At 43.9% G+C, this 12,500-nt stretch overlaps 1 protein-coding gene and 1 long non-coding RNA gene across 2 annotated transcripts in view; one reads left to right on the top strand and one right to left on the bottom strand.

The window, feature by feature from the left end:
* The window catches only part of LOC127003970 (uncharacterized), an 18,615-nt gene that overhangs the window by 2,128 nt on the left and 3,987 nt on the right, over positions 1-12,500 (top strand). The window contains exon 2 of the mRNA XM_050871049.1: positions 11,487-11,735. Within this exon, the coding sequence (XP_050727006.1) occupies positions 11,487-11,735 (249 nt within the window). The remainder of the gene's footprint in view (positions 1-11,486; positions 11,736-12,500) is intronic.
* LOC127003971 (uncharacterized) lies at positions 4,887-7,631 on the bottom strand. Its single transcript, XR_007757486.1, has 2 exons — positions 6,776-7,631; positions 4,887-5,058 (listed from the first exon to the last, which is right to left on the bottom strand). It is a non-coding gene; the product is annotated as an uncharacterized LOC127003971 (long non-coding RNA).

Raw genomic sequence — 12,500 nt, 5'->3', positions numbered from 1 at the left:
GTGGTCGGCCCGAGCCCGTCTTGATATAAGCAAATGTTTATGGTGGCGCCACCTTCTCTTGGCTCATGCTGCCCCCCAGAGCTCATTCTTGAATGGCTAGTACGGTTCTTCTAGAGTCCGGGTTAATGGGCGGTAACTGAAAAATCCCAGGAGGTAGCGTTGGATTCGAACCTGTGTCGTACATAACGCGGTGAATGCGGGGCCCGGACTCTAACCACTCAGCCACCGCCTACCCGCCTGTAAATTGATTTAGGGATGGAAATAAATAATAATCCCATCCCTGATGATCCATGCCGTTAATTTCCGAGTTATTCGTTTTCATTTCCCCTGATTTTCAACTTTTGAATGAATTTTTATAACTCTTCAGGTACTATACCATCAAGGACTCAGCTGAAAGTCGTTTGTGTAAAATGTAGTTGTCTATATTTCCTTTTTCTTTGTTATATACAGTATAAGAATAATTCGTTACTGGTTTAGTTTTTCAAATTACGCAAAATTAGGCAAGCAAGCAATCAAAATTTATTTGCCAAGCTACAAGGCGACGACAGTATCCTTGATAATGACACGATGGAAAAATAGATAACTTGTTTTGGGCGTTACGTCACGTAAATTGTTCGTAGGTGGGTCGTCAAAGGATGTAGCTAGGTGCAATGACCCGTGGTGGACTGTGGCTTTAGGCTGCTGTCTCTGCTTTTGTAACCATTTAACATTATTCCTGCCCATTTCAATGGATAAAAAGAAGTGAAGTCATTTTAATGTTTTCAAAGCCACGATGCTAACAAATGTCATCTCAATGGATAAAGATAATGAACTCGCTTTAATGTTCTCAAAGCCATTTGATGCTTAGAAATGTCATCTCCGCGTTGAAAAGATGTGCACATAGGTAAAAGAAAAATAGCACCAATTGCACACCTATCAAGGCAGAGGAAGGGAAGCTCAGGTGGCTACGGTTGGCTGTCTTACTCCAGCTGGCTGTCCGTTGCCTGCGACCAAATAAGGGAAGGGAAGAGGCTGAGTGGTCTAGTTCTCACAGAAGGTGGCAATGACGCCATTGCCAGGGTCAGAAGCATCGTTCTCTTTTTACAAGAGTAATTTTCATGGAGTTTCTCGCAACGCCAACACGACTATGATATCAATAGATAGCTACCGAAAAGATGGAGAGAAGACCCTGTGGTGGACGTGTGGGTAGAGAAACCAGGAACACTCCACACGCAACCTTGAAGCTTCACAAACCCCGCCCGAGCCCCGCGCCTACGCACGCCCGATCCCATTTTGAAAGCTTGAGGGAGGTTGCAAAGGATAGGAATATAACCCTTAAAGCATCTAAGAATAGAGGCTAAGACAGCTTTAAGGTGGAAGGGTGTGGGAGGCAAAGTAAGTGGGGCACCTCGCCCCGGGTTTAAGACGCACACTCACGGCGCTGGAGGAGAATAGAAGAGAAATTCCGTGCATTGTGTTGTTCATCGAGTTTCGCTGATATTATAAATCTATTTATTAGGTGACCAAAAAATGCATTTTGACATATTGACAAGTCACAGTATCTTAGTATAGTATGTAGAATGTAAGAGCTAAAAAAGAGAAAACTCTCTCTCTCTCTCTCTCTCTCTCTCTCTCTCTCTCTCTCTCTCTCTCTCTCTCTCTCTCTCTCTCTCTCTCTCTCTCTCTCTCTCTGTTTGTGTGTGTGCGTGTGTGTGTGTGTGTGTGTGTGTGTAAGGTAAATACACAAGAATTTTCTAATGCTTGCTCGGGATCCGGCGCCTCGTTCACTATATTTTGATACCGATTTCCTACGCTGGATGGCAAGGCATCGGTGGCAGTTTTAAAGGCAGGTCAGTGTCAAGGTTAGGACCATGAATGTGTTGTTCATCTCCGCCCCCCCACCCCCATCCACAAGCGCGCAAGCACACACACACACACACACACACACACACACACACACACACACACATACGTACCTATATAGAAACACATGCATACAAGCACTCATAATTTCCACGGTGTGGGATCCTTACACACACAGAAACATTGATAGGTTAGGATGAATCAACACCAAGGCGGCTAGGTTCATTACAAACAACTACACATGAACTCCTGGAATCACAATACGGATTAAACAACAGATAAACATTGAACCTCTTCACATACGCAGACAAGCACGCACACTCACACTTATGTACAAGATCACAAACACTCCCACTGACATTGATCCACACACATACTTACACAACGCAAACAGTTAACGCACTCGTAACACACACAACCAAAAATACCAAACATATTACACTAACACTGACGCATACAAGCACTCATACTTTCCACGCACCATACGTGACTGGAACAGCCTCCAGCAACAGAATTAAGACTGCGGTACAATAGACTCATTCAGAAAACAAACACACACGCACTTGTCACCACAACACACCAACACTATAACAATTACACTTGATTCACTTCCCTCCCCTGCACACTCGGCTCCCCCGTCCCCCCAGCAGCCAACACAAATATGCGTGTTATGCACCTGCTCGGTGCCCTGCGCATTATGCATCAAGATCAAGATCAAGACACACACACACACACACACACACACACACACACACACACACACACACACACACACACACAAGGGATTTGGATAATATAGGGATGAACAAGAGTAGAAAGTCATGTGTTGTGGGGCAGCGGGAAGGAAGGAGGCTTACAGTTATCAAGTTCTGAAGATCAGTCAGCATCAAAATATCGATCGACTATAGAATAGATAAAGAGGTAACTTGTGTGGTAGATGACTGCCAGTAAGTGAAGGGGAGTTGATGAAACGAAGAGCGTTCGACTCCACTGTCCATGCATAAGGGTTGTATGTGTGGAGCCGCCCCATACATGATAGGCATACGCCATACGAGGCCGTACAAGGCCCCTGTTTATTGCCAGCTTCTATAAAGGTGAAAATAAATCTGGTGTAAACGATACAGAAAGTCCAACGTCGTGGAAGTTGATTTAACATGAGAGGAGATTATAATGTTTTAGTTAAGATTTTGAGTTCAGGATAGACCAAGAATGTCTAGTGAAGAAGCGAACAGCTCAGAGTTGTCGAAGAAGATAAAGGATAAGGGATATAAGATAGTTTCGAGTTGGCAGGTGATGAAGTTAATTTTTGAGGCATTGACACCAAGTTCCTTCATTCCCATTAGAAAATGATAGCAAGGACAGAGTTTAATCGTTCTGTAGCGTCCAGTCTTGAGTCCTGCAATTCCTTTTGGGATGGTCTTTTGTTAAAAGAGTTTAAATAAGGCAGAGCAGAATAATCTGCCAAAGAGCGAACAGAAGATTATGTTATGGGAAGATTATTAGTGAACAATAGAAAGAGAGTGGTAGATAGAGCCGGGCCTTGGGGAGGACCACTGTTGATTGGTTTCGGGGAAGAACAGTGGCGTCAAATCAACTATAAGTCTGTTCACTTAAGTTAGATTCCTCTGCCTGTTTACTGTAGCCGCCACTGGCGGCTTGGGCAGGATAAATCAGAAGACCCGTCTTGTTTTACTCGCTTTTAATATGCGTGTAAACCTGAGTGAGGTAAAAGAGTACAACTCGTCAGCACGTGTCAATCAACACAATACAATTAATGCAGCCACATCAAATACACCAAATGTCACCTTATCCTATGACACAACGTCAAACTTATAGTACTCACAATTATTGAGGGGTCTAATAATAGCTTCGTAATCCGTCGTAAGAGCCTTGCGCTCCCTTTGTCTCTCGTCTCCTCGCCACGGGTAGGAGACTCACGTTCCTGCCTCTCTTCTTCTTGCCTAACGTCTGTCCTCCTCGCTTGAGGCAGGGCTATGGCGTCGTATGTGACCCTTGGGCGGCCCGGATTTTGGGTTTAGGGGGCCCTGGGCACTAGAGCTTTGCGGGGCCCCCAGAGGAGGAGGGTGTGATTGAAGTGACAGCATGAAACATCTTATAAATATTAATAAAAGTAAATCACAAAAGTTAAAATCTTTGGGTTCTCTTACGTATTTTATTTATAAAATTAACCTGTAATTAGCTCCTTATGCAATACGTTTCAGTACCTTACTTTGTACTTAAATAAAAATAATCATTTAATTTCTCACTGCTTATATTTCTTCTAAAATAATACCATGATTGACTTGACTATTCCATGGAGCTACATACAATACATATAATAATACGTATAATACGATTTTCTAATTGCTAGGCTTGTCAGTGAATATTTATGCATTTCAGAGTTACTATGACTTTCAATGGCCTCCCTTGCATGTTTCCAGTCTTTAAAACCAGAGGTAAATTTTGATTTTGTTTGTGACATAAGGCGGCATGTAAAGCAAAAAACACAGCCAGTCTTTTCTGAGTAACATAACCATCCAAGATCAATATCTTCCCCAGATAATGTGTGCTTTCTAGTAAAAAGGCTTCTTGAACAATAGCGAGTTTTTTCTCCATCCTTAACTGCTGAGTTTTTGAAGTCACTGCCAATATAATTACGACATTTAGCACTTCCCTTTTCAATCCAGTAACTTCTAAAGTCTTCACTTAGGTGTTCAGGCCAAAGACCAATGTCATTTTCATAAGTCAGTTTCACGGTTTGATTTTTCTCTAAAGTTGAGTCACTTACATTACCACCGACAGTTACTGAGGTACTGGAACTAGCAATAGGCTCATTTGTACTGACAGCCACAGACGTACTGACACTAGTAACAGGCTCACTTGAAGGTGCTTCGTTAGATGCTTTAATGGAAGCCTCTGAATCAATGCTGGCTTCATCTTTGTTTTCTCCTAGCTCTAAGGGTATCTCATTAACTTCATCTAGTGGAGTACTCTTTACCCATCCTGTGATTTTTGGTAGCTTTTTTTGTTCATTTTCTAGCAGCACAACTTTTTTTCGCTTTGCTGAGCCTGACTGATACTTCCTTCCCTTATCTCGCTCTCGTCCGGACATTGTTATGACATTTGGAAGTGGTTGCCAGCTTTCACATTTATAGGAGTGACAGTATTCTCCTTCAGTAACCGATGGTCCAGTCCAGTGATAAGTCAGCTGTCGGCCTGTACAAAAGAAATACAGTTCAAATACTAAGTGGTGAGGTGAGCAATTCAGCACACAACTGGAAGGTATATGCTAGGCTACCATAGATTAAGAGCCAATAGTATTAGGCTATTCCAGTTTTGTGAATGAAACAAAATAAAAGTAGGTTAGCCCCATTTCTGTCGCAAATCATTACTTTTTAAATAAAATGTTTTGTTCAGTTCAGTAGGAAAATTCATGTGTATAACTGGTGCAACAAACCTCGTGAAAAATATGTGTAAAATATGAGTTTGCAGTATTACATAATATGTATATGTATGTATACATGTGTGGACAAGAAGCCATGTAGGCTCAGCAAAAATGGCTGGCTGGGTCGTTTTTTACTTAAATCGGGACTTGTATATGTGCCAGCTTGGTATGATGCTCGGGTATATCTCCTAATCTAACCATGGGATATTATCGAAAATTATCCCATTGTGATCAGCTATTCATGTGTTATTCACCTGTCAGATTCACCGTTCAAGATGCGAAGTTAACTTATTATAGGGAAAAATGTAATTGGGACCAAAGCTGTGGCAACTACCCATATTTCCACATCTTCTTTTATCAGATTTTCGATTGCTTCACTTGCATCAACCTTTTCTTCTAACAATTCTTTCATTATATCATTCTCATTAACGTCACCACCACCACAACACCACACTCACCACCACCACAACAACTCACTCACCACCACCACAACACCACACTCACCACTGGTGAGTGTGGTGTTGTGGTACGGTCACCACCACCACAACAACTCACTCACCACCACCACCACAACACCACACACCACCACCACAACAACTCACTCACCACCACCACAACACCACACTCACCACCACCACAACAACTCACTCACCACCACCACAACACCACACTCACCACCACCACAACAACACACTCACCACCACCACAACACCACACCACCGCCACCACAACAACTCACTCACCACCACCACAACACCACACTCACCACCACCACAACAACACCACCACCACCACCACAAAAACACAACCACCACCACCACAACACCTCACTCACCACCACCACAACAACTCACCACCACCACCACAACACCACACACCACCACCACAACAACTCACCACCACCACCACAACACCACACTCACCACCACCACACAACAACTCACTCACCACCAGCAAACCACAACCCTCACCACCACCACAACAACTCACTCACCACCACCACCACAACACCACACTCACCACCACCACAACAACTCACTCACCACCACCACAACACCACACTCACCACCACCACAACAACACACACACCACCACCACAACACCACACACCACCACCACCACAACAACAAACACACCACCACCACAACACCCCACCCACCACCACCACAACAACTCACTCACCACCACCACAACACCACACTCACCACCACCACAACAACTCACTCACCACCACCACAACACCACACTCACCACCACCACAACAACACACTCACCACCACCACAACACCACACTCACCACCACCACAACAACACACTCACCACCCACCACCACAACAACACACTCACCACCACCACAACACCACACTCACCACCACCACAACAACACACTCACCACCCACCACCACAACAACACACACCACCACCACAACAACACACTCACCACCACCACAACACCACACACCAGCACCACCACAACAACACACTCACCACCACCACAACACCAAGCAGCAGCACCAGGAAGCTTGCTTCCGCTTCGCTTGGGCGGCAGGCTGCGTGCTTGTGTTTACATACGGCTTGATCTTGATCTTGATTCTACAGGTGGATACATGAGACTCTCATGTATCCACGCTTCGCTAATACTAATACATATGCTTATTTTACTTGATTAACTTCACAGTTACGAATGACGGGTTTGACGGCACTTAATTAGATTCCTTAAGAATAAAAACCCTATACAACAACGAGATACACGTAACACAGGTATATTAATTTGCTGCGAAGTAGCGGCACCACTACGTATGTTTGGCGTGGAAATGTTGCCTGCTCCAAGGAGAATAGTTAGCGAGCAAACTACCTCGTCCATGACGGACGGCGAAACCACATATAGATTAAATCAATAGAAAATTAGAAAGGGGAACTTAAAGTACAGAAATATTGGGGGGATATCATGTTGTGGTAACAACCCCATCGATTGCGCCCCTCCTCGGTATAGAACCTTAAAAAAAATAATAAAAAAAAAAAAAAAAAACGCTTCAGCGCGGGGCCCCTAAAAGCGCGGGGCCCTGGGCACTGGCCCCTTGTGCCCCCCCCTAAATCCGGGCCTGCCGGGAAGTTGGGCCAGGCATGACATCAATCACTGTTCCCAATTATCTGACGATTATGCTGAGTTCGGCGTCTATGCGCTGACTCTACTCGCTGACTCATGGACTCTGAGGCGCCCATTGCCGCCCCACCACACGTACCAAACTCCTCACATACATTTTCTACCATTACAGTTAATCTTGCTGGCGCCTAGGCAGGTTGGTAAGCTTGCAGCTGATTGGCTGCTCCGCTCTCCCGCTAACACTCATGTCGGACCACATCTTGCATGCTCGAGTGAGACATGTTTCTTTATTATATGCCATAGCTCACCTCACATAGCCAGTTATTTATAGCAACATTTCACTCGCCCGAACCATCACGGCGCGCGAGACACGCTGTATGATGATGTTAAAAATAATGAATGTCGCGCGCGCCGTGATGGTTGCGGCGAGTGACATGTTGTTATAAATAACCCTGTGTTTTCAATATGTGGAGCTTTATCTGCATTCTGATCACACTATCGTGTTCACGAGAGATTTTCCTACGTAACGTAATTATATATTTCTGCAGTCAATGAACAACTGTTGAAAATAGTGAGCATAATTAAAACATGTTATAAACATTTTTTTAACATTTTCACAGTTCAACTCATCGTAATACCATTTTCTTTTTTGTTTTGTCGAGTTTTTACAATACATCTTGATTCTACAGTCACTGCTGAGTCTGATGGTGTCAACCAAAACTGGCTACCTCGTATGTGAGGTGAGCTATGGCATATAATATAGAAACATGTCGCACTAGAGCATGCAAGATGTGGTTCGACATGAGTGTTAGCGGGAGAGCGGTGCAGCCAATCAGCTGCAACTTTCCCAACCTGCCTAGGCGCCAGGAATCTAGCTTATGTGAACAGACTATAGTAACCATATCAACTCGTATCTCGGTCAACTCGTAACCATATTAACTCGTTCCCTAGGTCACATATATGAGAGAAATGTGTACATAATTAGATATTACAGATGTGATTAAATGATTAAGTCGGTGGGTTGTAATTTACAATACATATATAAGGTGGAGTTCTGTTTGTGCATAATAGTAGACTTGACCAAGCTCTTACCTAAAACTTTGTTCTTAACTATTGGGGTATTCAAACCCAAGTAATATTTTGAATCATAACCATATTAATTAGTCCACACACGGACTATTAGTGTGAGTCGTCAATATAAAAAATATCCTGCCAGATGCGAGTTGACCCGGTTACGAGTTGACCTCGGGTACGAGTTAACTTGGTTACGAACTGACCTGTAACCAGAACAGTGGCCGTCTATCACAGCAGAAATAAATCAGCCTGAAAGGAAACTTGAGTTAAAGGAACAGAGAAAGGGATAGATTTCGTAGGAGGGTAGTTTAGAAAGCAATGATTTGTGCCAGACTCCATGAAGTTTTCTGGATGTCTTAAGAAAAAGAAAATGTCACACCGAAACAGCTAAGAAAGGATGATCAAGAGTCAGTTAGGAGGGCAAGATCACCAGTAGAACGCCCCTTGCGGAACCCATGCTGGTGATCAGAGAGAACGTTGATAGATGCTTAAGAACGTTTCTGTTAATGATTGTTTCGAAAGCTTTAGAAAAGCAAGAAAGTAAAAGCTATAGGACGGTATAGTTTGAGGGATCTGAGCGGTCACCCTTCTTAGGCACAGGCTATCTGTAGGCTTACTCCCAGAAGAAGGGAAAGGCATAGATGTTGAAAATCAGAGACGAAAGAGTTCGACCAAACAAGGTGTCAGCACAAAAGTACAGTGTTTAAGGATATAGGAGATACTCTGTCGTGTCCATAAGCCTTCTGAAAATTGAGGACAGAGAGGGCATAGAAAACATCTGGGTTTTTTTAACGTTTCGGCCTATTGTACCGCTTGGGTATTTTGGTGGGGCCTGGTGATTGGCCACAGCTCGTTCTGGTGTAGGCAAATGTTTGTAATGGCGCCATCTTGCTTGCCTCATGCTGTCTCCCCGGAGCTCATTTTTTATTCTTCTTTTAAGAGAAACTAGAGTCTGGCTTTATAGATGGTCTTACGGACAGCACTGCGTCTTCTTGAACGCGGCACCAGCACGCTGACCACTCAGCTACCGCCTCCCCTACTGGTGATGTTCTCTTTCTTAACTAACTCCTGGTCATCCTTTCTTAGCCGTTTCGGTGAAACTTTTGCTGTTAACTTAGATATTTCGAGAGCTTTTGACAGTCTGGTACAAATCTTTGCTTTCTAAATTACCCTCCTACGGATTTTATCCCTCTCTCTGTACTTTTATCTCTGGCTTCCTTTCTGGCTGATCGATCTTTGCAGCAGCACTGTTCTTCCCCTAAACCTATCAATAGTGGTTTCCCACAGAGCTCTGTCCTATCTCCCACTATCTTTCTATTGCTAATTAATGAACTTCTTTCCAATAACAGACTCTCCAGTTCACTCGTACGCCAATGACTCTACATTATTCAACTTTTTTTAGTAGATGACCCTTCCAAAAGGAATTATAAGACTCTAGACTGGAGGCTGCAGAACGCTCAACATCACATCTTCCTATCATTTTTTAATGTGGCAAGAGGACATTGGTGTCCTTCAACGCCTCAAAAACTCAATTTCTTAACCTGTCAACTCGACACAATCTTCCAAACACCTATTCCCTATTCTTCGATAACACTCAGCTGTCACCTTCTTCTACACTAAACATCCTCGGTCTATCGTTTACATAAAATCTCTCATATTAAATCAGCTTCCTCGAGGTTAGGCGTTCTGTATCATCTCCGCTTGTTCTTTCCCCCCTCCCAGATGCCTTGTCCGCCCTTGGAGTATGCATCTCACTTGTGGGAGGCTCCACACACACAAGTCTCTTGGGCAGAGTAGAGCTTAAGGCTCTTTGTCTCATCAACTCCCCTCCACGTATTGACAGTCTTCTATCTCTTAAATTCCGCCGCAAGGTCTTTTTATCTGCTATCGATATTTTCATGGTGACTGTTCTTCTGAACTTGGTAATTGCATGCCTCACCTCCTCCCGCCGCCCCGCTGCAGTCGACTTTCTATTCTAGCTTATTCCTATACTGTCCAAATCCCATATGTAAGATTTAACCAGCATTTTCATTCTTTCATTCTTTACACTGGCAAACTCTGGAACAGTCTTCCTTCGTCTGCATTTCCTTCTGGTTATGATTTGACCTTTTTCAAGAGCATATCAAGACGCCTCTCCACCCAGAAATGAACACTCATATGGCCATTCATCTATACTCTCTTATGATTAGTGGACCTTTTTTCTCATTTACTTCTGCGCTTGAGGTTGTCCTTTACTGTAAGAAAAAATAAGAGAACGATCGTAATTGAACCATGGTTTGTAAGCAGAAGTAGATAAAATTCTTGGAATGTGTGCCTCCACTCAAGAGACAATCACCTCAACAGTGCGCTGGGCACATAAAGAGAAGTCTCTGATCTTGAGCCAGTAATCATTCCACAGGAAAACGGAAAAGTACATCCTAAGGTAATTCCTCTAAGGTAAATGTATTACCAGAAGTACCGCCTCCTCTGTGAATCCAGAGGCTGTACCGGAGCGATAGGACTAAATGCGGTAATGAAGTTGTGTTCGGAGCCAAACGGAGAGTTTGATAGAATGAGCTGAAGGATGAGAGTTTAGCAAGAAGTCTAGCGTGTTGGGAGTGTCTACAAGGCGGTCAGTGATATGTGTAGGGTGCTGAACCATCTGTTAAAGATCACTTAGGAGAGCAAAGTTGTAGGCTTGTTCACCAGGCTCTTGAGTAAAAGTTAGTAAAAGAGGATAAAACTATAAGCTGAGGCTGGTGGTGAACATTGAAATCTCCTGAGATGGAGAGTTCAGCGAAGTGAGAATAGGTTAAGATATACTCAACTTTGAAATTGATATAGTCAAAGAACTTAACGTAATTGAGTCAGGTGGGAGATTAATAGCACAGACATATTTAGTAAGAGAATAGCAATTAAATCCCAGAAGTGTACTGAAACATCTATTGTCTTGATTCCAGTAACACATAATTTTTATTTACCACACTTGAAACCTCTAATGTACGTAATGTACGTAATACTAATGGATGGCCTCACTTTCAGGCACTGCTGCTTTTCCTATGCTGTGTCGCGGCGCAGGGGACAGCAGAACCCTCGGCGAGCAAGACGTACAAGGGTCAGATCCTGTACGCCATGGCGCCTGAGGATCGGGGGTCGTACTACGTGAACACGAAGAGCGGTCGCTACAACTACGGTTACAACACCGGTGACGGGATAGCCAAAGTGGAGGTGAAGCAGCCCGATGGTGCCATCGTGGGCTCCTACCGCTACTTTAACCCAACCGGGAAGCAGGTGAGAGGCTGAGAGTCACCTCGTAGAAAGTTTCGGTTGCCTGTGTCATAACTCCCTTAATATGTATGTAAAACATTGGGTTATAGTGAATAATAATAACAAACACAAAACATTCACGATACTCTCTTCCTCACACACACACACACACACACACACACACACACACACACACACACACACACACACACACACACACACACACACACACACACACACACACACACACACACACACACACACACACACACACACACACACACACACATACACACACACACACACACACACACACACACACACACACACACACACACACACACACACACACACACACACACACACACACACACACACACACACACACACACACACACACACACACACACACACACACACACACACACACACACACACACACACACACACACACACACACACACACACACACACAGACGCACATATAAACGCAGAGTTACATACACACACACACACACACACACACACACACACACACACACACACACACACACACACATACACACAGACGCACATATAAACGCAGAGTTACATACACACACACACACACACACACACACACACACACACACACACACACACACACACAGAACGACAGACAGACAGACAGACCCCCTCAGCACACAGAGTTACACACATACACAAATAGATGCACACATGCACTCCTATAGACACCCAAATGCACACACACACACACAAAAAAAAAATCGTTTCTGACTTTTAACATTT

Source organism: Eriocheir sinensis, chromosome 27 (assembly GCF_024679095.1).
Source record: "Eriocheir sinensis breed Jianghai 21 chromosome 27, ASM2467909v1, whole genome shotgun sequence".
Lineage (NCBI taxonomy): Eukaryota > Metazoa > Arthropoda > Malacostraca > Decapoda > Varunidae > Eriocheir > Eriocheir sinensis.
Note: the sequence above shows the minus strand (reverse complement) of the source record. Positions and strands in the feature narration are given on the sequence as shown.